The sequence below is a fragment of the Ambystoma mexicanum genome, chromosome 6p (genome assembly GCF_040938575.1).
Source record: "Ambystoma mexicanum isolate Mex_15411 chromosome 6p, UKY_AmexF1_1, whole genome shotgun sequence".
NCBI lineage: Eukaryota > Metazoa > Chordata > Amphibia > Caudata > Ambystomatidae > Ambystoma > Ambystoma mexicanum.
Genome location: NC_090935.1, coordinates 1,462,242,040 through 1,462,268,600, shown reverse-complemented (window position 1 = coordinate 1,462,268,600; position 26,561 = coordinate 1,462,242,040). Strand labels below are relative to the sequence as shown.

Sequence of the window (26,561 nt, the reverse complement as noted above, 5' to 3'; positions counted from 1 at the left end):
GGCAGAAGATCCAACAAGGTACAAGGGATATGCACAGGCAGTCCGGTAAACAGGCACGGGTCTGGTAGGCAGAAGATCCAACAAGGTACAAGGGATAAGCACAGGCAGTCCGGTAAACAGGTACGGGTCTGGTAGGCAGAAGATCCAACAAGGTACAAGGGATAAGCACAGGCAGTCCGGTAAACAGGCACAGGTCTAGTAGGAGCAGAATAGGTAGACGGAAGAAACTGGGAAGGAAGGAAAAGGGAAGGGCAAAGAACGAAGTAAGCAGGGGAAACGGGGAAGAAGGCGGAGATAAGGAAAAAAGGACAAAACACTGCGCAAGGCAGGGCAGCCAAAGGGAGGAAAAACTGCGGTACGGGAACAGCGAAAACGAAGAGCAGGAAGGCAGGATAACAACAGTAGCGGGAGCGGCAGCAACACAGGAGGGAACCCGGAAACGTTGCAACGCGTATGTGACCCGGAAGTGGAGTACTATATACCTCCTGGTCACGATCGCTTGCAACGACTAGAGCGGTGTGGGGAGAAGACGTGAAGGGAAACGCTATGGCGGACTAAAACGCCAGCGATTCCACACTCGCGGCATGACAAATATACATATAAATTGAATCTAGTAGAGCTTCCTCTTTACCAACTTTTCAAATTTATTTAATGGCGCTCTAGAACACAATTAAACATTCCTATGGGAATCACAGGTCCAAGTAGCACCCTGGGTGCTAAAGTCATTGGTCACCTTAAATCACAACCTCTTCCATATTTGAGGCCATGTCCCTTACTGTAGATTGGGAAATGTGCCCTTCATTACAGGAAACATTTCAATCACTAAGTCATAATCAGATTTAATAGACCATGTTTTTTGGGGTACAATGCACCTATCCGGTGTCTTGTGGCCATGCTCATTGTTCAATCTGGAATCAATGCTTCAAATAATGAGCCTTTATTCTTGAAGATTTGCTTCGAGATTCCCAGTCATCTCATCATAAAAACAGAGATGCAATCATAAAAAGAGTGTTAGATCATGGAATAAAACCATTATTTTTTCAGTTTCTTGTTCAGTACAAAATAATAACTTAACATATTTAGAGTGAGAAAATCAGAACATAATAAACACATCTGGTGGTTCCCATTCAATCATGAACTTCCTTGGGTGTTGGTTTGGGGTGATCAGATATTCCGGTGCCATCAGACCTGTTTAATATGCTGCCTGTCACCTTGAAGAAGGTGGCCCATTCAACCAACATTTATCATAGAGTGATCCATGATATTAACTTTATTAAATATGTCATAATAGTTTTTCCCATCTCTCAATTTTGATTGATATCTTTAAGGCCTGACATAGACAAATACGACGCCAAAATAGTGTAGATCTAAAATGATTCTGTCACCTCTGATGAGTCCTTTTTTATTATAGGTATCCCGACCATCAATACCCTTCTCCTTGTGCAATGTCTCTGCCTATCTCATTCCCTCTGCTGGTCCCTGCAGCTTTATCAAGACATTGGTGGGCATCATTGGAAGGTACGATGAGTACATCATGGGTAGGCAAGCGCTCACTTCGTCCAACACTGAAGGATCTGAAGGATTTGTCGGCATCCGTGGTTGGGCAGTGAGTGGCCGATGGTCACAGCACGGTGCAGGTCGATGATTTAGTGGCAGGCTTGGATCCTTTCTCCTTGGTGGATCCTTGTGCATTGGCTGTGAGTGTGGAATTGGCATTAGTCGGGCTGTTTGCTCGGGCTTCCACTGGTACTTCTTTCCTTTGCTCAAGTTGATTATTTTCACGAAGGGTCTTGTGTTCTATAAGAAAGGAAGCCATTAGTTAGAATATTATTAATTACTATTTAACAGGTGCGTGGTCGACCGCACAAATAGTCTTTAGGCAGATTAAAAGGGCAAAGGCCAGACTTGTCCAGAGAACAGTCTAACTATTAAAGCAGTGCATTTATTTTATAAAATTCAGCAGAAGAAAGGCAAAATCCTGAATTCAAATGATCTCTTGCGAAAAATTCATCAGTTTGGTGTGGAAGTAATAGCAATAGAGAGAATGGTACTGTGGCAAAGTGCAACACATGTAACAGCAGTGTATGGGGAGAACAGAGCTTAGGGGCATGTGGGCGAGGATGATTAGATGCAATGCAGGGACCCCCCCCCCCAAATCCAAACCAGCCCATTCTGCTGTTGCCAATATGAAGGCCAATGCACTGGGATTATGGCTATGCCAGAAGGTCAATATGGTGTTGTGAGATGATACCCCTGGGAATGTGTATTCCAGTGAGAGGCACCCCCCACAAAGCACTTGATGTCCTGATATCCGAGTCCTAACTTGCTGAAATTCAACTGTGCTCCTGTATGCTTATGGAAAGAAGCTCTATAGACTAATTCCATGCCAATTAGCCCCTTTTCTTTGAAGCGGCAGGTTGGATGTGCAGGCCGGCTATCGGTCCATGGTCTACGCTCTTCCATTACATACTACCAGGCGGCACCATCTCCTCTGCCCACACCACCCTCACGGTCTGGTACACCAGGGGAGACAGGCACTGATAGATGAAACACAGGCAGCAAATTCAGTAGAAAGGAAATGTCGGAGCCTCTCTGCAGAAAACACACATCGGTCAAATACCCTGTTCTGTGAAATTTCCTCGACTCAGGTCTACAACCATGTTTTAGCTCACTGCACCCTTCACAGAGGCAAAATAACCATTTGCATATCAGTATTCGTCCCATCCCCAAGTACAGTCTGGCACCGAAATGCTAGGCAATTCTCCTCTGACCAAAAGCAACCCCAGACACATGTTTCGGCCTTGTTGGGCTTCCCCAGTGAGGATTGCCCTTGTGGGTGGGACAAAGACTGATATGCAAATGAATATTTCTCCTCTGTGAAGGGTGCAGTGAGCTAAAATGTGGTTGTAGACCTGAGTCGAGGAAATTCCATGGAACAGGGTATTTGACCCATGTTCGTTCTCAGCAGAGGGGCTCCCACACTCCTCAGCAGATTCAGTAGCCCTCATACTTTATGGGTCAGGGTTGGAAGACAGCTGCAAAACGAATGGTGGCACCAATGGAATGTGACTTAGACCAAGACCCAGTCCTACTGCGGCACAACCATACATTGAATACACAGGAGGCTGGGCCATCTGCAACTGTGGGACTGACTTCTTAGTCGCCCAAGCCCGTGAATTGCTTGACTCTCCAGGCTAATACAATGTGTGGTTGTATTTTTGCAGTATATCCACCTACATCTGATTTACTAACCTGGGTACAGGCAGAAGCCCCATGGTCACATGCACCCTGTCTACAGCTCATTAACAAAGTACGCAATTATATGCTTTCCAGGCACCCTTGGCATGCAACAGGAACTGGTTGTCTCAAATTTGACATTTGCAATAAGGGTTACATTTCCAATAAGGGAAAAGGGACTTTTTAGGGTCATTTCTCATTACGTCATTCAGTGAGTTGCAAAGATTGAAATGCTTGTGTATATATATTCATAACAGGCCTTTGTTACACACCTTGCAATAAGGCAATTGCTCTTACTTCACCTCTAGTAAACTGTCCGCAGGTTGTGTCCAGATCTTTGCAATGTTCAAACCCTTACCGAGTCCCCAACGCCAGGAAGGAACACACCATGGCCCCTTTTCTGGAGTCATAGATAAGCACCCCAGCGTTCCTATGCCGGACCCACAAAATGAAGAGTACATATCAACATGTTTTTTGAGTCCACGCCAAACACTTAACAACTTTGGCACACAAACATACACTCCATTTAATCTCACAACTTTGCCAATACTGAGCTACACTCTGTCCAACGGCCTAATCCCAGCCTTTAAAGTCGAAAAGTGCATATTAGAATCTATTATTTCTGGTCTCAAGCTCGTCTCGCTGTTAGTTCTCCTCCAGAGGCTCTATGAGTCCAAGGAACACTGCCTCCATCTTGGGGGCATCCAATAGGAGTTCCAAAACCAGGAATGGCATTGGTGATGTAGGTAGCAGATATTACTGGAGCATGGTCCAGGTTCCTGAGCTCTGAAAAGGACGCTTTCTGTTTTTGTCTGGTGAACTCTTGGCTTCAACACAATTTCATTTCAATTCAAGATACTAGGCCTCATTACAAGTATGGCGGTAAGGCAACAATGGTGCCAGTAGCGCTAACAGCACTGTTGCTACCGTACTGCCATACTACGAGTTCTTCTTGGGGGTGCCTTTGCAGCCACCAGGTCTGACCTGGTGGCTGTACCGGCACCCACAAGCAGAACAGGACTGTAGCACCGGTACCGTTATTAACGGTACCGGTGCTACCACCTTCCCCATTCCCATTGAGCCCAATGGGGCTCAAATGGGAATGGGGAAGAATTTTTTCCAGCGCCCAGAAAAGGGCAATTACCGGGTCCGGCAAGGTCGTAATGACCCGGCAATTGCCCTTTTCTGGGTGCCGGAAAAAAATGAATACAGGCACGGCTACCGCCAGCCTCGTAATGAGGTACACTGTGTACCTGGTTCCTCTGTTTTGGTGTTTGCCCATTAGTGCAGTTGGTACGGCAAGCAGGAAGCACGCTAGCATCGCTGACTTGCTCCAAGTCTGTTGTCCAGTCTTTTGTCCAGTATGGATCCAGGCAGCCGCAGCGCCTCTGCCACTCGCTGTGACGTCTGAAGGGCCACATAATGAGTGACAATGATCAAACAGAACCAATGGTGTAGCAAACCCTGCCCCCTTTACTGTTCATTCAAAATAAACACAAAGTAAGAGCAGCCATTTCATGAAATCTGATGGCAGTTCTTGTTGTAGAGTGTTGGTAAAACACCAAGGTTATTTGGTTTGTGTCCAACCAAGTTTGGCACATTTTAGGGGAAAGGGATCAATAGGATTAATGGAAGTTTCAAGCAATTTAGGGAGCCTCTCAGCAACCTCTTCAAGTAATGCGATGGAATGTTTTAATTCATTTCATTTCAGCTTGGCAGTCAATGAAATTTAGGAATTTCATTGATCTCCAAATCCTGCAGTTTTACAGTTATGCAATTTTTTTTACTCTTTCCACCCAGTATAGAGAAAAAAAAACACCTCCATTGAAGCATTAAGAAGAAATCATAACCGTCTACAGATCTGGCTGCTGTGGATACAATAGGGAATGTTTGGTAGGTTTGTAGACATTCCCTCTGAAGACTCTGCACGTGCCTGTGCACCTTCTTTTTAGAGTGAGGCGCAAAGAATAAATGGCAGCCTGTGGCTGGTTCAGCTTGATTCTGACAGCTTGGCAAGTGCAGTAGCAATTGCATTAACCTCAGAGGCCCTTCCAGTTCACTCCATATGGTGACACACTCTGCCCATATAAATCAATGGCAACTCCCCCGTAGATGGCTCTGCAGAGAACACAGTCCACAGACAGCTCCAACGCTGACCTAGTCCAATACGCCACACTTCATATCGCGCTGGTCTGTACGTTTACCCATAGTGCTCATTACTGCCCCCGGCATTCCTTTATACACCTCCCAAGTGAATAGTGGTGCATAAGATATATAATGTAGTGCATTAAGTTGCCATGTGAATGATAATAACGCATACAGAGTGCACATTTCCAATTGGTGCTTAAGTCTTTTGACTCACCACAACACCATTGACAGCAGAGGATTAAGGTGTAAACTGGAGGGTCTTTAGAATTTTTTCCCAAAAAGGAAGTGGTTGTCTTAGATGCCTTAGATGCACTACAAGGGCATTCCAAAATGTTACAGCATGGCATGCAAAGGCGGCCATCTTCAACAAACACCATCGCCTTAGACAGGAAGATGGCCTTCCCTTGCTCAAGCAGTCTACTGACAAAGCCTTGCAGGGGACCGCAACCTGTGGTTCTCCAGAAATGCCCAAAACATCTGGAGAGACCACTGGTCGCACACGCGTAAAAAAACAACAGGGGGTGAACAATATACCATTCTACAGCAGATAAAATAACTTATTATAAAGATCATGTGTAAATAACTGCATATCCTACCTTCATAGCCTCCCCGCACAACCCGCTAGCTAGCAATACAAGAAACACCCTTAAGCCAATTTTACTTTTCACACAGCGCCTATTATTCTCTCCTTAGCGGACATCAGCATGTAACCACAGGTGTACCATCTCGTATTGTTCCTGGATGACGGACACTTTTATAACTATGTAACTTGTTACTCTGTAACTGTAACTCTGTAACTGTAACCATGACCAACTCTGTAATGATGCAACGTGTACCTATGCATAACCATTGCTGTAAGAACAGCGCTCAGATGCCACCGTGTATAAATTGCAAAATAAATAAATAAATTACATATTTGATTTGTACAATGGAATAAAGTCAAACAAATTCGTGCAAAGAAGTAACTAACTCGGATTTATGAGTCGTTTTTGACTCCTTGCCCCAGTGCTGGAATACTATATCTGGCTTTCTTTTAATATAGCATAATGTAACAGATGTAATTGTGGAGTGCACATCCACCCCCAGGTAGGTATACTGGTGCTAAAAACAGTTAACAGATGTGTATTGCTGTCTAACTCTATGGCCCCTTTAGGAGGCCTAGTCTCACAAATTCAGCTATTTCATACTGGGGAATAACCATGTTCCTCAGCAACACTTTATGGGAGATGGGGTACTCTTCCGATAAAGATTATTTTCCGATGTTTTAATTTACCTATTTATTTAATGTATTTATAAACAGCAGAAACAATGTTCTTTGGATCACAAAAGAACGTACAATAGATAAGAAATTAGATTTGACAGGAATTGGTGAGCTTCTTACAATGGGGGGATTTTGAGGGACATTCTGACCAGGTTGTGGACGGGAGTAAATGGAACAGGCACCATGGACAATACATAAGTGGACATACAACGAACATTGGAGATTTTGACGTGCAGGTAGGCTGTGCTCGAGTTGTGACAATGATGGATGAAGTACCAGAGCAGAGACAGAAGAGGTGAGGGACGCAGGCAGGTTAGAGGCGAGGGGAAAAATGTTAGCTAGAAGGGAGATGAGAGGTAGGTTTAGAGGGTACCTCGGAGGCGAGAAGCTAGGCTTTTAGTTTGGCTTTGAACAAATCCACGTGGACTGAAGAGAATTCCATGCAAATGGCGCAAGAAGAGAGAAAGAGCTGAAGCAAGAGGAAGCACAAGGAGGGCGAGGAGCCACAAGGGTAGACGAGGAGTCAGAGCAGAGATTACGAGAAGGCTTGTAGAGTTGGATAGAGGAGGATAGAGTGGAGGATATAGTGGTGCCTTACCGTGGATAGATTTGTGAACCAGGAGAAGAAATTTAAATCTGGCCCTATTTTGCATCGTCGGCCATCCAACCGGGTGATGGTACGAGGAAGTATGTGTGAAGTGAGGGTTTCAAAGAGAGTGCTGGTGGTGAGGTTAATGATCTTGTCGAGAGGACATAAAGCATAGTTGGGAGACCAAAGAGGATGCTGGCACAGTAGTCCAGTTTAGAGAAGACAATGGTGGCTAAGAGATGCTTAGTGGTGTTGAAATGAAGGTGCCTGATTTTCCTAATATTTGGGAGGTTGAGGCGAGTTGCTGTTCCAGTTTTGGAAATTAAAGGAGAGGTGTGTGAAGTGTCAGATGATGCAGAGGTTTCCAGCTGAAGAAGAGTACGTGAGAGTGTCAGGTGGGAACTGGATAGGCAGAGGAAGAGATAATAGAGAGCTTTTGGCAGGGAAGAAGAGCACCTCTGTTTTGGTAGAGTATAATCAGAGTGCAAAGCCATCTAATATCTAATGGCAGAGAGACAGTTGGATATTTTGATAGAGAAATCTGAGGAGAGTTCAAAAAAAGAGAAGAAGATTATGGTGTCGTCCGCAGAGTTGGTATGAGAACCCAAAGGAGGAGTTTAGTGCCCCAAGTGCAGAGGTGTGAAGTGTAAAGCGGATCAGACCCAAGACAGAGCCTTGTGGAACACCAATAGGAGTGAGTTGAGAGGTGTTGTTGCTCCAGGATGTAGGATTCAATCCAGAAAAGGGTTCGATTGTGAATCCCAAGAAGAAAGAGAGTATTAGGGAGATCAGAGTGATCTACAGTATCAAAGACAGCAGACAGGTCAAAGAGAATTAGGATAGAGGATAGGTTTGAGTGCTTAGCAGAGGCAATGAAGTTAGACACTTCATGAGAACAGTTTTCGTGGAGTGACCAGAGCGAAAACTTGCTTGTAGAGGGTCTCAAAGGTTGTGGATGTCTAAGGAATTGGTAAGACGTTTGACCACAACCCTTGTGAGCCCTTTAGAGGAGTGCAGAATGACACAGGGCAAAAGTCAGCCGGTAGGTTTGGGTAAACTCCTTGCTTTTTTAGGAGAGGTATGACCGCGGCTATTTTGAAAATAGAGGGAAAGCAAGCGGAGTCGAAGGACAGGTTGAAGAGTTCAGCAAGGTGAGAGGGCACTAATGGGGCAATAGGCTTGACTAGCTGAGGAGCAAGAGTGTCTGATGGGGCACAAGAAGGGTTAGCCATCATCAGTCGAGATAGCACTTTGTCAGTATTAGTGGGACAAAAGTGGGAGATGGCTTCAGAGGATGATGGTAGAGTTGGTGGAGTGTAAAATGTAGAGGAGGGAATGTGAGGATGGTCAGAAGAGAGTCTTTAATTTTGGAAATCTTTTCAGTTAAATATTGAGCTTGGTCATTAGCTGCAAGAGGTGGAGTTGATACTCGTTGACTTAGGAGGAGTGATGTCCCTCTGTGATTTGCTTGGAGCCAGAAATCAGTTGTTTTGTGTTGACTCATGCTCTGTCATTTCGGATTTTTACTTTGTATACAAACACTCTGTTTTCTGACACTTTTAAACCTCCTATTTAAACTGTCAGTCAGTTCAGATCATGCTGTCTACACCATCATAGAGCCCCAAATTCCTCCATGGCCCCAGTCAGCCCCTTCAATATAACTGCCACTTTCACAGTTGGTTTGCTGTGAATGATATAGAGTGAGGCGATCTGGAGGTCTGTTTCAGAAGCACCTTGGACCCTCCTCCCCAAAAGGAGGAGAGGGCTCAGACAGGAAACCCACAAAAGTGCCCCCTAGATTGGGGTTACCTTTTCTTTTGCACATTCTTCTCTGATGTTTACTGTCTGATCTCCTCTGACTGACTCTTCTGGCATCTGACTTACACACAGGACTGTTTACCAGCGTACAATCTTTTCAACAGCCTAACCAATCATTTCTCAACCTTTCCCCCCTCACTGCCAGTATCTGTCAACCTTCGGAACAGCCTAAACATTAATCTCTGAACCCCGCCTCCCTCACTGCCAATATTTGTCAATCTTCTCAATATCCTAACCAATTATCTGTCAACCCCACACCTCCCTCACTGCCAGTTAAATATATGAAAAATAAGAGCAGTATTTTCCTGAAATATTCATAGGCCTGACAAAAGCTGATAAATGTTCTTGTTGCAGAGTGTAAGCAAACCACCAAAGTGATTTGGTTTGTGTCCAACCAAGTTTGGCACTTTTAAAGGCAACTATACGATTAATGGAAGTTTCAACCAATTCAGTGAGCCTAACCGGAGTGCCTACTTACTGAGACCCAGGATCTGCTGCAGCAGGAAAGATGCTCCTACCTCAGCCCGAGTTATCTCTAGATGTGGGTATTTGTATTTGTTTTATTTATATAGTGCAGACCAGGCCCAAGGGCAACCGGGCGCATATCTTAGAAGAACGTTACAGGCATGACATATAGTTGCAGTGGTTAGTAAATTGTGAAAAAAATATACAATTGGCGTTACAATTCAGAGCAACACAGCACACAAAGCAGTAGTGAAGGAGCAGAGCATAACAGGGGCCCACTGGGCCCATAGTACCTGAATACTCTTGTGCTGTTTCTCCTGATGCTGGTATATCGCAGAGCAGTCCAACAATTGTTTGAGCATGCATAAACAGTTCATGGCTGAACCATCCATTGGCAAAGCAGCCTCATATGGAAATCGAATGGGCAATGTCCTGTGGCACACGGGTATCACTTCCCACTGAAAGAGGCCCAGCCCAGGAACCATACTTGAAAATGGGAGCACTCAATGCACCCCCCCTTCTCTTTTTCCCCAGGGCACTCCAGGAACTTGTTACGGAAATCTAACTATTCTCTGACCTTGTGGTGCACATCACTTTAAGGAAAATGCATGGCTGAACACAGAAAGTGTCATAAATGCTCAGTGAGTTACTGTACCTGCTATATAAGTGTGTGTGTGCAACCTACACTTCACAGGTTCCAAACACATGCAAAATGATCATCTGTGAACTTGAAATTGAGTGGCAGTACTTTAGCTAATTGTATCCTCCGTAATTTATAATGCTTCCTATAGCATGCATTAACAAACCTGTGGAGACGTGTGCAGGGCGGTGGCATACTCCCCTGTACGCACTGCCTGGTTTATAACGACAAAACCTATTTCCGCAGATTAGCAAAGAAGTGGAGCATCTAAACATAGTTCAGAGGATGCACTGTTTTTAGATGCCCCATTTTTGGGAATACGCAGGTCATCTATTCTAGAAGGGGACCTGCGCATTTCACAGGGGTTGTGCATCAGCACAAATGATGTGCCGGCCAGCCACCTTACATATATTAGTGTTGGGAGCGTGCTTTAGAGGCTCCCAGTACTTGCATCGTTGCTAGGAGCGCATTTCACAGTGATGGGTCCGTAAACAGTTGTCACTGTGAAACATCAACAAAAAACCTATCTGTCTCGGTTTGTGCTTGCCCTGGAGTTCAAATGAAGACATCAGCAAATTGTGGGTGGAATTGTTCCAACTCGCAGGTCTGCTTGGTGTCAGGTTGTCCGCCATGAGCCCTTTCTGGTGGGACAGGACTTGTTTGTGCTTGCCCGTCAGTAAGTGGGCACTGAAGGCCATATCCTCTGCCCTCCTCCAAGCTTTTAACCAACTTATATGGTAAATCTGGTTGGTCTACCTCCGGCCATCTTCCTGAACGCAGTAGTTGTGGCAGTTAAGGACCCGTATCACTTTGTACGGTCCATGCCATTTTGCCGTTGGTTTCTTCATGAAGATAGGCAGCAGAATCAACACAAAGCAACCCACACTAAAGTTTCCGGATCACATTGCCTCTTTTGTTTGTCTTGGCTGACTTTCCGGATTTTGTAGGGCCATGGAATGGATCAGACATAATCTCTCATATGATGCTCAGATACTTGATAGTGCCCCCTGCCATTCCTCTTGTCCTTCCCAGCCTTTCTTCAGGATGTCCAATATGTCTCATGGCTTCCTGCCATGCACAAGCTCAGATGGTGAATAACTGGAAACAAGGCTGAGATCTCATCCTAGCAGCAAACACTGGCCCTGGGTATCTGATCATCATAGTTCTGCGTGTCTTCAGGGACCAGTTTCCGAAGGACGATGTTTAGAGTTTGATTTAAGTGTTCAACCAACTCGTTGGTTTTGGGGTGATAAATAGATGTGTGCAGGCTACCTAATTTCAGGGGGATTAATGTCTGCCATGATCTACAACATAAAGGGTGCCCATAACAGTGTTACCTGTGAGGGGTCAGTAATGCGAGGTGGACAGCTGCTTGTGTTTGTCTCAGAATGTAAACATTGTATTAAAGACAAACGTTTCAAATAGATCCTTGCTAAACCTACTCTTATAAGGGAATTCCCTACATAGTCTTAAAGCTAAGGGAATAACTCCTATTATCTGTTTAGCCTAGAGCACACAGGCCCTTAATACAATTTTTAATTTTTCAGACAAGTATTGAGTTGCCGGGGAGAAAATCAACCCTGACACTACGTTGTACTAACCAATGAAGAAAACAGCAGGAGTCCACACTCTTGTGGGACTCTCTCGTCACATGCACACCCGATTTTTGTTGTATATACAACCAAACGTTCAGTTACTCCCATACTCAATTAATTTTTAAAGAAAAATTCTAGTATTATTATGTAATTGAGTATGTGAGTAACTGAACGTTTGGTTGTATATACAACACAAATCGGATATGCGCGGGGAAGGGAAAGTCCTGTGCACTCCTGCTGTTTTCTTCATTTTTAAGGGAATAACTCCTAACAAACAAATTCGCCCTCACACTAAACAACAAAACACTCAAAGTGAATTATAAACAAGATAAAAGAGTGAATAACAAACCACCAGTAATTTGGGTGACCTTCACCTGTCCTGGGTAAATCCCTTCCCAGGATTATTTAAAGTCAATTTCCCCAAATGCTCAAAAAGAAAAAGAAAGTCTTGAAACAGTTTGTGTACATTTCAAATACACCAAACAAAAATCCACTGGTAACAGTTCTTCAGCTTTCAGTTGAAAAGACCACCTTCCATTTCCATCCAAGAAAATAGCAGCAATGGTAATCCTGGAGGACCTCCTTCCAGGATTGTTTGGCCACAGTTCAAAGAATAGATGATCAATTTCTCCTTCTCCAAATCTACCAGTGTTCATAACCTCTGCAATACATTTTGTATAATTGTCAGGATGTTTCTTCCTGGGTTGATGCTTTCCTCTTGACAACCACCCTTCTACTACTGTTACAGCGGCAACAGACTCCTTGATTCTACAGTATGCCACTACTTCAACCAACTTCAATGTGACATCCAATGACAGTATTATATACACAACCATAGTTCTGGTATTTCTTCTTCAACTTTATACTTCAGGATGGTTAAGCATTTTAAAGACAAGACACTTCGACCTCTTCAGGTAGGCAATGCACTCTTCTTTTCTATGCTCCAGGAAAAGGGCAGCTTCTTTGCCTCTTCTGTCTGCATTACTGCCACAAAGATAACCTGTCTATAAACTCGGGTTTATAGTGATTATTTCAACAGCCATAGTTTCGAATGGCAAAGTTTCGACAACAAATGCGCCGAAAAAATGCATTTCTTTTTTTTAAAATAAGGGTCCCGCCAACCCCTGTTTTTTTACCCCTTAACACCCATTTTAGTTAAAAAAAAAAAAACCTTTACCCACAAAGAAAATGCTTTTTTTCGATGCATTTTTGTCAAAACATTTGGCAATCAAAACTATTTTTTCGAAACAATGCCTGGATATCTTCCAGAAAGACGTTCTCTCAACTTCAACAGTCCCAGCATTACAGATTATTTGTTCAATCTTTTTACAAGCACCCAGCTCCCTTCCTCAGCTTTGTTCACACCTTCTTGTTTCCAGTAGCGACTTTGAAGCTGTATTGCCACACTTCCAACTTCAGATAACAATGTCACACTTGTATCAGAGGACACTGGACCTTTAACGATTTCACCAGTTAGGTGGATAGGTATAAACAGGGTTTTCTTCACTATAGAAAGGGGTTGCCTCTTGGCTTGGGTAATGCTTGTTCTTCTCATTAATACAACAACTTCTGAGGTTAATGAAAACGTGTTCTTAATGTTCAAGGTTCAATCTTCAAAGCAGAAACATATGTACGCACACGTGACCACTCTTTAAAGTAGGTATTTAACCTTAAGTACCTGTAAGTGTTTACATTCCCACGTGTTAACACAGAGGCACTTTCTAACTCCCGTTGGGAATCACAATTGGCCACACACGACCTTCCTTTGATGCCATAAGATCTTGTAACAATTGTGAAAGTTAACGTCAGGCTTTTCGGAGTAATTTAGAACGTGTTCCAATTTTTTTAGAGACACGCAACCACTCCGGTAACATTAAGAGTTCAACAATGGAAATTAAATGCTTTTCTTCTACGCGAGCACTATAGGTTTTACTAGAAGTGCGTGTGATACATTTCCATTGTAAAGAATATCTTTCACAACGACAAACAGTTTATACTCGCTTCTACTGTTACGCAAGCCACCTTAGAGCTGGTAGCAGTTACCGGCAAGGATTTCTGAGTGAACCTGAATGCCAAGCCTCACTCACCGGCTCCAGAAATACTCTGGTTGTCGGCAGCTTCCACTTCCCCGCTTCTTCCTCTTCTACTATGGCTTTGGGCACACCTGGGACCAACACTTCTCTGCAGCACCAGTGTCTTCGGTCCTGCCACCCCAACTGGGAGTCACCTTCACTCCTCTGTCCCTTGACTTGCTTCTTGCTACAGGCCTCAGGTTTCAGCACAGTCACGGCTCTGCAATTACCGCCACCAGGCGCACCTGGGAAGACCTTCACTCTCAGTACATCTCTCTCAGTGCAGCCACAGCAAGGCACGGTTTGTTAACACAGGACCCTCTCAGAACTTGCAGGTGAAATCTGCTTTCTTCATGTCCCAGCGGCCCTTAAGTGATCACACTTCCTCATGAACTGCCAGCCTTGTGCTCTTTTGCTCCTGCTACTACTGCCAGAATTCTAGCTCCTACTCCAGCTCCTTCTTTCTTCCCTCGCCTGCTGCAGCCATTTATGCCTCTTAGGTGGGGCAATTGATTTCAGGTGCAGGCCATTAATGTCAATTGACTGACCTTTGCAAAGGCTGTTATGCCTAATTGCCTGTCCTCCACTTCTACATGTCTCTTCACTGCCCTTCTTCGTCTCAGTCCCTATGGGATTCTGGGACGTGCAGTTCACTTAATCAAAGTTAGGTTTTTCTACTTCTTGTATATTTTTAGTGGTGGATTTATTTCCCTCAGTCATTTTAACAGAGGGGCTGTAGGTTTTAACTTTATTAGAGGAATAAGGTGTAGAGAAAGCAACATTTCCACCATTTCTTAAAGTTTACGTTTGGTATTGAGGAGGGTATTTGATTTTAGAGATAAAAAGATGTATTCTTTTGGTATAATATGTTGTGGGGTTACAACCTTAGGGTTTACCACCTCAGTTTTACCAGGACGTTGAGAGATATCAACATGACAATAGGCCAGAACCTCTTCTGGCATAGAGGTAATAATATCCCCTTCAGAGGAAAAATAACATGTCTCATCCCACAGAATCTCCTCATGACCCTGGTCCCTGTCTCCACCGATGTGATCCTCCCGCAGTACACCACCCCCAGGGTTGGGATCAGGAAGAATCTGCCCTCTCCTGGCCACCTGGGAGTAGACTTTAGGCAGGGCTTTAGCGAGGATCCACAGGATTTTCCACATACCTCTCATAGGGCAGGACTCTGAATATTATGTTGCATAGTCCATGATGGATGACCATGATGTATTGATTCCCTACACTCTAGGGCCCCATGACAGCCATCCCAATATGCAAGAAGGGAACATCAATAATGGGGAGAAGTAGTAATGGAGCCTGACAGCTGTTTCGAGAGGTCATTTGGCAGATAGAGCGCTTTAGGCAGTATTGCTGAAATTCCTGATAAACCCTTAGTCAAATGAACTGGCTGAGAACACGGCTTGCATCTTGGTCAGCCCTTGATGATGATCTTTGAGGTGACAGCTGAGTGTGTTCTAAATCTAAGTCTGCATTCCAGTACTTTACAAGGGCCAACAGCTGGTTCAGTGTATGGCCCCCCTCCAAGAGATCATCCATTACTCAGGAAAGCACGCCTCACTGTTCTAAAATGTATGGTTATATCTCACAGAGAACCTGTTCTTGGAAAATGGCATGATAAAGGTGGCCTATCGCACTGGTTTCTTCTGCTGATGATACCCAAACTCCCTTGGCCTAATACCTAGGTTTTTTTTGTTGTGAAAGGGAGTTGGACCGGGGTGGCTCAGGAGGTGTGTGTGGCTCTCTATGAAACTCAGGAAACTGAGCCCCAATTCTAGGAGACCGACCTCAGTGTCCCCTTGTTCTGTTTCCTCCAATCTGAGAACTTCCCCCAGTCTCTGTGGGGAGATAAGCTTCAGCAATGAACTGTGCAATAGCATCCCCTTTCATTATCATAACACCCTTAGGCCCATGGTTAAATCACAGGACATTCACTATGCCTCTGTAGCCTCTGTCAATCACCCTGGTACCCACATCAAACTCATAACTCACTTCTAGGCCTAAAAGCGAGGGTATCGGTCCATATGCCCTCTTGGGAAAGGCAGCCCTCAAACTAGTGGCATCTAAGACTTGAGCTTATAGAGGAATCGCCACGTGATCAATACTGAATTGGTTCAAACTTGCTGAGGCAGGGGTTGCTCTAGTTGGTACATGGGTCATCCTTGAGTCACAGATTATTTGGAGACTTAGGTAAGACTCTGGAACAGCCTTTGTGCATCACACTTCTGACACCATTTGTCACAGGAGTGGGAAGCATAAACATGTCGACACAAGAATGTGATTATTAACAAATTACTGTTCTATTAACACCACAAACAGAAATGGCAGGTGATTTTCCTAGAACAATTGGGATAAAAGGAAAAGGTCTCTCACTGCATTCCAGATTGAAACCCTTCTCGCCCCACTTGATTGGACAACAGATTACCCTTTTCTTTGTCTTCAGGTTATGGGTACTTCTGGTTTCTCTGCCCTCTTCTGAAAGGTCTGAGGCCCTCCAACGACAGAACATGCAGCAGCTGAAGACTCTACTCCAGAAGTTTGAGGTAATGGTGAATCTCAACCATAACTGGTTTTCTCTCCCAGGATCTCAGGGAGGGGGTTAGGAAATCTGCTGTTAATTGATTACCTCCTTGATCTAGGCTCCTGGTCCCTTTTATGATAACCCTTGTTGTGAACTCCCTGGCATCTAGTGAGGTTACTCCATCTCACACCTCCTATCATATCTTCTGAAGCGTGACCTGGACTGACCTGGTCTGAATGAATCCCTCTGTTGTCTCTCTCATATTAGCAGAGGGACCTGACCACCCACCCAACCACCTCAGGTATAGCAGCTGTATCTCCCCCTCTAGCTTCCCGTCATTCTTCTCTCTCGCTCTCCCTCTCTCACTTATCGTCTCTCTCTAAATGGTACAATCTGTCCTACCAACTTTCTCCCTTCAACTGCCAAATCTCTCCTACAGATGGTGCCCAATCTTTCTCCAACTTCCTCAATGCTCTCTTTCCAACCTTCCCCTTTATCAGTCAGCACTCCTCTCATCAGACCTCTAGCTCACCAATATCCTTCAAACAAAGAAAGAACCAGTTGTTACCTGGTTGCTGGAGAGTCTAAAGAATTGTACATTTGGTTTCATTGAAAGGGGAAGGCTTTATTTTTACTCTGGGTATAAGGGTCTGGCCAATAGGTAGAGTTACTCTATACGAGTGTCAACCCTATGAAAAAAAGGTAGCATAAGGGATTTCGGCTTTTCCTTTGGTAGCCACTAGTGTGTGTGAAGGTGGTGGGGGTGTAATCGGTCCTGTGACTGTACCTTGCGTTAGTGCACAGACCCTTTTGGGTGGTCCGGGGATCCCCCTTATACCTCCTCTAGGTCCAGCATCCACTAACTTGGGGTGGTCCTCTGCTCATTTGACCACCCCACTGTTGGTGCCCAAGGATAGGCAGGGACTTTATCATGGGTGTCACAAGGTTATAGGGAACATTTGACAACTGGATATCAAGTTTAAGCAAAAACGATTGTTATTTGTACTTTCCTGATAGGGGCCTGAAATGGTAAAGGGCTTTGCAGTAGATGGACAGAATGAGAAAAAGTAAAACTAGGGGTAGGAATACTTCTGAATGGCTTTCCAGGACTTTTTTCAGTTGGTACTCCCAGGTGCCTAGACCCAAAATGCAAACAAAACAAAACCTCTTCCAGGTTTCTTCTCTGGCTGATGCTGGCTTGTGCTAATAAAGGTTCTCATGGGTCTCTGGGACCCTCGGTGTATCTCCATTTCCACCATTTTGGGTTGTCAGTGATTTCCCTGTTATGCTCAAACTCAAAATCTTTGGGAATCAGAAAAGTACATTTTCCTGGGTCTCTTCCTGGCTTTACTCAGAGTCCTGTAACAAATACCAGTTTCCTTTGTAGTCCATCTGATCGGAGAGGATCTCCTTGGTCCATGATTAAGCGAGAGAGGGCTGCTCAAGTGCCACAAACACTCAGTTTGTAATCCCAGACTCTTCCTTATTGTGACCATCTTATATATGCTACCATATATTCTCATGTCGGTCCTTGACTGACCTAGCCAGCCTGAACTGCTCTGCTCTCGCTCACTAATAGGGGACCTGTCCCCTCCACCTCCTCATTCATAGCAGCAGTGTCTCTCCCTCTAGTTTTCCACTGTTCTTCTTCCCAGATCTTAGTGGCTCTATCCTCCTCCAACCTCCTTGAGACATGATGACTCCTTTCCTCTAAACCCCACAACCTCTCTCTCTCTAGAAATGGTCTCACCAGCCTTCAGCCTCCTCAATACTCTCCCACCAACGTCCAAATCGCTCGTACAGATGATGCCCAATCTTCCTCCAACCCTCTCAACACTCTCCCTCCAAGGCAAGGAATGTTCAATGGGTCCCAATGTGCTTGATCTGGCCGCTCTGGACTTTGCTTTCCTAGGTGCTTGGCTTTCAGAGCCAACCCTGTTTTGCATCCCTCTTCGCTGAATCAATGCTCACTCATTTCTGAAGACCTGTCTCTGAGGCTTATGAGTCTCCCTTTGGTTATCTGTCAGCTGACCTCCCTCTCTGCCACAAGCGTGTTCCTCCTTCTACTCCTGTTGATTAACAGTTAGCTTGGCGATGTCCTTATGCCTGTTTCTCTCGCTCGGGCCCTGCATCTCCAGGGAGATTCCCCTGTACCCCTTGACTTCTATGATACCTTCTTATGATTCCCCCAATAGTGGGTTTCCTTATCCTGCCCACTCCTCTCCTTTCCTCCCTCTGATGTTGTACGTTCTGTTCCTCTCCCATTCCCTTCTCCTCCTTTACTCTCTGCTGTTCTCTCTCTTTTCTCCTGGTCGTCCCCTCCTTCTAAACTCAGAGGCTTTAATAGTTCTTTCTTAGCTCTCTCCCATGAACCCCGATTCCTCCCCAGCCCCTCCTCCTTTTGCACATTGACCATCCCCTTCTGGTGTCCTCCATCCTGCTTGCTCTGAAGTCATTTCCACCTATTCTCCTCTCTCTCCTTCTCCTGCCAGATATTCACCTCCAACCTTCCTTCTCTCTCTTCCTCTTGCTCTTCCAGTCCTATCACCTCTGCCACCTCCTTCCTCTTCTTACATGCCCTCTTTCCCTTCACCTCCTCCTACACTCCCAGCGTTCTCTATTCTCCTCTCGCCTACTTTGCCTTCTTGTCTTTCAGCCCCTCTACCTTATATTGTAGCTTTTGCTCCTTCTTCAGCTTTCGCTCCTGCTGCACCTTCAGATCTTTCAGGACCTCTACCTCCACTTGCACCTCCAACTTTCTCTGCTCCTCTTCCTTCTCCTGCACAATTAGCTCCCACCGCTTCTCTGCAATGCTCACTACCACACTACTCTGGTACCCAACACTGACCTATGGCAACTGCTCATTTATATACTTGCCTAACCCCTCCCCTTTGGCCAGGTCTCCCACAATGTTCTGCAGCTGGGAACTATAATTATGGCCTCACTGGTATTGGTGTGTGTGGCATGTAAATTACCGCAAGTGTGGGTGGTTGAATTCTGTGCCTTTCTCTCCGGCCGCGGACTGAGCCGTCAATAGGCTAGTCCATTATATTGAATGTGGTCTGATCATCCAGGCCCATTGACGCGCAGATGCTGGGCTCCGCAAGGGATCCTCCAAGCTCCGTGGCTCCCTCTGCTTGTCCTGTGTCACTTGCTGTGACAACAGCAAGTGGCCTATTGGCCCAATCTGCAAAAGAATTCCTATTCCTGGCATGCCTGGGGAGTGCTACTCTGCTATAGTTTGCCTCTACACATACTTCTTCCAATGGACTCTTGACACCGTGGGTCCTTCCATAAAAGGCCAGCATTTGCTGAGGCACACATTGAGAAGGAACCATTTCCTTAGTCATTTGAGGTGGTTACAACATGATAATCACCTGCCTGCAAATCCCTATGAGGTGGAGAAATCTCTGGGATACTATATTCCCCCCAGTCACACGTCAGGTGGTGGTGGGCCCTAGCTCACTTGGGCGCCTCCACAAACGCCCTAAGGGCTGAGGAAGGGACATCATCATGGTGAATAGCCTGAAAACATGGATCGGATCCGGCTCTTGAACAGCAGGCTTGGAAACCCCAGGTGCAGGATATTCACTGCATCACCTAACTTTCCTCCATGATCTTATGTTTATATTTCTTTTTAATATATCCAGCACTGCAATACATTTACAGTACAGTTAAAAGTATTCATTTAACGCTGTGCAAGTTTGATATTTTCATGATATAAAACCCCACAAAAATGTTTAGCCAAAAAGAAATCGCAGAGGAAGAAGACACATTTCCTCTCTTAGAACAACCGCAACCGGTTCCATGGTTGAGATCCTGCTGTGTGAAGAAGAGTACGTTTTGAAGGACGAAAGACCGACTGCCACAGCAGTTGCTCAGCCTATTTGTTAACTGCCTAAATGCAAGAATAATGCAAGCGCACCTTCTGGGAAGTCACGGATATCAAACTAAGAATAGTGATCTGAGCGGAGAAGATGAAGTGCTCATGAGCAGCTGGAGGGTGTAGCAAATTGCCCACTCCTGAGGGAGGCTATAATAGGGTTAGGCAGCATGCCTCTATTGGCTGTTAAAGGGTTTGCCAGGAGATACTGAGTCTCAACAACTTGAATTCGATAGCTTATAAACCTAGGACACTGTAAGTATCTTTGTGAATGAATAACACAGTGTAGTATTTGACTCATCTCAATGACAGGGAATGGGGCAGACCTTTAGCGCATAGGTTACCACAACCTTTTCTGAACATCAGATCTGTAACCGTTTAGATTGAGAGAAGGGAGGGTAATGGGGGATATTCTGCCAGAAGTTGGAGAAAAACTAAAATATGAACAGGGATAATGTGTTTACTTTACCACTGTGTCACTGACTGCTCCAAATACCATTGACAGGCGCTGTGTGCTGACATTTACATCTGAGGTCCAGCCTATGGTTAATTGGGTGGAGCACATTGATTTTTGTTTAGTTGTATTTAATTAATTAAAAGATCTTCTTAGAGACTAAATAGTGTAATATGGCCGGAAGGATGTGAGCTGAGCGAATGAGCAATCTCCCTACTGTGTATGATGGGGCTTCATAGACCCTGAACACTAGGCTACACAAAGGCACAATATTAGACATGAACCAGGTTAAAATAATACAGTCAGAGACTGATAAGGTAATCTTCAAAACGGAGACAGTGAAGTTGGGTTGTGATTAGTGCCATGTTACGCTACTTTGTTGAGCATAGCTGCTGTGGTACGGTGTGTTCAGCACACATCTATATTTAGCTGAAGCTCCCGTCTCTGAGGAATACACCAGACAACAAAAGGAGACTTTCTGTTCTTCTAACAAAGTGATATTGAAATGTACACTATCAAGCTCTTGGTCTCACCTGATGTTCTCCTACTGGCTGGATCTTCTTGTTGTTCATTTTTCAACTTTTGGTTTTTAAAATCTGGTCATAAAAGAAAAATGAGGAGTGTGTGGATTACTTTTTAAATTCTCATATGAATATTCCAGCCTTTCCCTGAAGGACATGCATTTCTTCTTCCTGCCCTGCCCTGGATGAGGTCATTGTGTTCTAGGTTTCAAATCTGGGTTTCTAGCCACAAAAGTAGACACGGCGGGACTCCAGCAATACTGCCACGTAGGGAATGCACTCTTGCTTTCCTTCTACAGTAAACACTTTCTTATCCAGCACCTTGTTAAACAGCATATTCTAATAGCTGGGATCACCAATTTATTCATTCATGTATTTATTTAAATTAAAATGATGTAGTTTAAACAAACTTTTCATTTACATGCAATTCTAAGAAACTTGTGTTGATTGAATTAGTATTTGTGCATTTTATCTCTACTACAGAAACAAAAAATCATAAGAAGCATCACCAGTAGCTTTGAACAGAATTCCGATGCATTACTATAGTGGTTTGTCAAGATCCAGGATATGGCAAAGAAATTGCACAATGGTATATATTAGTTTTTTATCATGACCCCTCCATATCATGACCCATCTGGCGTCGGCATCTAATTGTTGCACGGAGATCTTAAAGAAGTCTCCAAAGAGGCACCTCTTTTGTGATAGTATTGGGCAGACCATGATGATATGTTGCAACGTTTCTGGTGTTTTCTGATCCAGACAAAAGCAACAGCATTGGTCAGACATAGGAAGTTGTCTTGTTTTCTCTAACCGATACCGAGTCGGGATAGTGTTGAAGCGAATTTTCATAAACAAATCGAAAATATGTTGTTCCGGAAAGAGACACAGGTCCCTAGGAAGTTTATTGATGGCTCTGATATCACTGGCACATTGGAGGTTCATGGTGTATGTTGTTTTCACTTGTATTGTTTTGATCCAGTCGTTATGCTGTATCTTAACTTTAGCATGTATGTTGAGGGCGGTTAATAAGCATTTCTGTGGAGATATCTTCGTTTTGCAGTCGATGTTCTAAGTCGTATTTCCAAGCTTTCAATATGGTGTTATTCATTGCATTGGAAATGTAGCGAAGTATTTGGATGGCCGGGATTTTGTCATTATTCTAGTTGTTTCCATAGAACGATGGATGTTAATGACTGGATTGCTACTTCAAATCTTATTCTATCCATTGGAACATTGTTAGGAAATTTCAGAACCTTCCGCCAGAAGAGGCTTCTATCCTTTGCCAGTTTATCTGAGCTGCATTAAGCATCACTTCAGTCCCGTAAGTTATGATGGGTATAACTTTTTGATGATAATACACAATAATGGGTTTAAGCAAAAACTTTACATATCGTCTGTGTAGTAGCCAGCCTTGCATGGCTAAGGATAGAATCTTCCCTTCTATGCTTGTCGTCCAATCCTTCTCGGATTTAGATTGATTTATTAGAATTCCGAGATATTTGAAAATGTTTACTTCTACTAGGTCTTTATCATCTAGAGTAAATTTTGATCTCCGGATATGTTTGGTTGTGTGTTTTGTTAATTTCATTATTTTTGTTTTTGTGACATTAATTTGAAGTTCATTATGCTTCATATATTCATATATTCTTCCATCATTCGCAGAATGTTCTGTAATCCAGCTGGGATCACCAATTGCCAGTGATCGAACCGTTCTGGTTAAAAAGATGCCAGATACATTTTCCATGCGGAATAACCGAATGTTTGGATGATAGAGTGCTGACGAACGGAATAAAAGACCAGGAAGCTTTGTAATCTAGCTCTTTTGCTCTGTTAACCGACTCTTTGGGTTATTTGTTATCTGGCATATGTGTTAATTCTGCTTCATCGGGGTCTCAATGATGCTGGATAACAAAACGCGTCCTGTATGTTAAATATCAGATGCATCATTAAGATAATGTCAGGACCTGCAAGCGTTCAGCAGGATTGTGCCTTGCCATAATATGGTTTATCCCAACTAAGCAAAATTAATAAGTACTGAGCAAGGCTTAGGTTACACTACCAGAAATGGAGGCTGTTTGTAGCCTTGATAACACGTGCATCCTCATCATATGTGGAACCTATCTTGGACTCAAGGATGCACTTAGCTCAAATAAACCAAAATAAGACCCTTTGTAACTAAATACTGCCCTTTTGCATCAAGAAGGAAATGGGTCAAGACAATAGTGAATGTAAACATTGATGTCAGCCTTAGAAACACACTAATCAGTGATTTGAAATCTTCCTCTATTACCTTTCTTTGTTTTATTTTGGGTTCAGGAACCCTTACAAGACGAGCAAGCTTTAACTGTAAATAAGCTGGGAGAGCTGCAGGTTACACATATAAAAGCAATGCCTAGTTAGGCAATGCACACACATGCCGAGGTTATCACTGCCCCCAGGGACAGGTCCCCCAAGGAGAAAAAGAACTCAGTAGATCAGCATAAGGCGATGCTATGCGCCATTCACTTAGGTCTACGCATTCACAAAAATGTCCATAGATTGCGTGGGGAAATTACATCTCAGAGTTGCTCAAGCAGCCATTAGACAGCAAGGGTTTCCACATTTCCTGTACAGTGCTCTTTCACAAGGCAAGCAGGCCACCCAAAAGGGAGCCACGCTGCACTAGACTCTGTGACGTTACATTTCATGGCCAAGTACAAAAGGTGAACTCAAGTATTTGTGCACACTTAGTGCAGGAAGTACATATATATGCCCCAAGGTTTACAGACATTTCACTTTTAGGGTGAGTGTTGTGACAAATTAAATGTTCACCAAACTCAGTGAACATTACGTGCTCAGAAGGATTTCATCTTAAATCACTATCACAAACATATATGCTAAACCAAAAAACCTGTGGTCATTCTGATGTTCCCAAGATGCTCTTTGTTTTATGCAAAGCAGCCTGGTGCCCTCTGTCCCTCTCCCCTTTGTCACAGGTGATTTATTCACAGAATGAAGGTGTTAGATTAATGGGGCTCATTTCAAAAGGTGTGTTATAGTAAAATTGATGTAAACATAAGGCGTAAAAGGCTTACGAGAGGCTTCCTGTTGCCTTCCTACAATGAAAAAAAGGAGAAAGCAAAGTGCCACCCGGGTAAGGGCCTCAGGTGGCTGGGATAGGGGGCATGGATTGTGTTTTCTCACCTGCTGTTCCAGCCACCTGATTGGCTGAGTGCCCTTCCCCGAGTGCGAATATATATTTCACCTAGTGCAGCATACAGCATAGGAACTGCCCAATTTCATCAATAAATATTCCCTGATAGGCTGTTTTCACTGAACAGCGGCCTGTCGGGAAACACTGTATGTGTAGTTACTGCGCATGCGGTGAAGGAGCAGGAAGTATCTTCGCTGCACCGGAGAGGGAAGCAGCGGAGTTGGGGAGGAGGGAATCTATATATGTATGTGTGTAGGGTGAATGCATGTGTGCACAGATGTATTAAGATTTAGGAATGGGTGGCAGGTCAGAGGTTTGGGGGTGGCTGGGGTGTCACCACGCCGGACAGCCGACAGTCCGTGGGGGGAGGAGGGAACAGGGATTGCAGGGGGGGTGCGCCCCCCCCCGTATCCAAAAAGGGCCTTTCAAGGGGATGTGATTTCCTGCAGCGCCGACACCGGGCAGGGTGAAATGGGCTTCGGTGAAAGCAGCTGGCAGGGAAATCACATAGAACCTTCCCATATGGCAGCATAATCATCTCATCATTCGTATTGTGCATTCACGATGGTCCAGACCAGCTTCGGAGCCTGGGGTGCAGTATGCACTTCTTCTAGGAGCTTGGCAGGATCCCTCAGCCGGGTTTACAGCCCCGCCTCATTTTGTGTTATGCTACTGACACTCCGACTTTAATCTTAATTGGAATCCTGTGCTGACCCATCTAGAACACTGTCATGACGATAAACCATCCAGATTTGCACATCTTCTTTTCAACATGCTTCTGATTATATTTAACTTATGATGTGTGTATTACTTAGGCTTTGACTTCTGCATCTGACCGTCACATTAAAAGCCCAACACAAATCCTTCTGCATAGGGGCCTGCCATTGTGCCCCAGGTAAAATTGCTACAAACAAAGCCGAAACACGTGTCTGGGGTTGCTGTAGGTCCTCTTGTTCAGAGGAAATTTGCCTAGCATTTCAGTGCTGGACTGCCCTTGTGGGTGGGACAAAGACTGATCATCAAATGGATATTTCTCCTCTGAAGAGTGCAGGGAGCTAAAACGTGATTGTAGACCCTCCTGAGTGGGAAAAATTCAATAGAACAGGTTATTTGAACACATTCAGTTTCACCCCAAGTCAACAGGGATAATGGAGATGTTGGGCAATGCTCACTGTGCCTTACCGAGGCTCAGCTTCACCTCACTGAGGAGGCCCAAAAAATGACTGGGGTTGCGGATAGTACTTCTGTTCAGAGGAGAATTGGCAAGCATTTTGGTGCTGGACTGCCCTTATGGATCAGATCAAATAGACTGATATCAATGAAATGCAAATGGGCATCTCTCCTCTGTGAAGGGTGCAGTGAGCTAAAATGTGGTTGTAAATCTTCCTGAGTGGAAGAAATGCAATAGAACAGGTTATTTGAACCATGGTCATTCTCAGTAGAGGGGCTCCCAAACTCTAGTTAAAATTGCTATAACTATTTGTGAGCTCAGCAATCTCGCTCAGCGCTGTCTGCTCGTGCACAGGTGCAAGCTTCTGGCCTACCACAGTAGAGAACTAAGGCAACCCCAGCCACAGGCCACCAATCAAGTCATCCTTGAAAATTAAAGAAAGTCTCCCCAAATTCACAACTCTAAAATGCTGAGTCGAGCAGCTGTACCACTCAGAAAGTGTGTAGGGAAAGAATGAGAAAAAAAACGAATTCTTTGGGGCTTCTCACAAGACCACGTTCTTCTCTGCAGTATAGCTTTCTTTGTTTTCATTTAACATGTTTAACCCAGGGCCTCCTTAAAGCCATACCCCATAAAATGCTCCCTTTCTTCACTCCTTTCATGCCTGAGGGGTCAGCTAACAAAACAAGACTGTTGGGATAATAAAGTGCTGTTGTAATTGGACCATAATAGCTCAACTAAATTGGACTATGGTAGTGCATGGAGAGTGATGCTAATGGATGATAGAATGGGGTCATGGGAATGAGTGGGCAGAGAGCAGAACTGGACTAGCATTGGAGAAGGTGAAGAGGGCTTCATACTGATGGAGCATGGATTGATAACAGGCGATATATGTGGAAATAAAGTGTGCACCTAGACTGGACTTAAAGTGCATGAATACAGAACATCTCATCTCTAGAGGAGTGTTAGTCC

The 26,561-nt window shown here is 44.4% G+C and overlaps 1 protein-coding gene across 4 annotated transcripts in view; it reads right to left on the bottom strand.

Annotated features, from left to right (window-relative positions):
* Nucleotides 1-624: 624 nt before the first annotated feature.
* MFHAS1 (multifunctional ROCO family signaling regulator 1) overlaps nt 625-26,561 on the bottom strand; it is a 666,381-nt gene continuing 640,444 nt past the window's right edge. For 3 of the 4 annotated variants that reach the window (XM_069626262.1, XM_069626264.1, XM_069626263.1), the window contains one exon: nt 625-1,797. In XM_069626262.1, coding sequence (XP_069482363.1) covers nt 1,622-1,797 — 176 coding nt within the window. In that variant the 3' untranslated portion in view covers nt 625-1,621. The remainder of the gene's footprint in view (nt 1,798-26,561) is intronic. The other variant, XR_011280404.1, reaches the window with a different exon arrangement.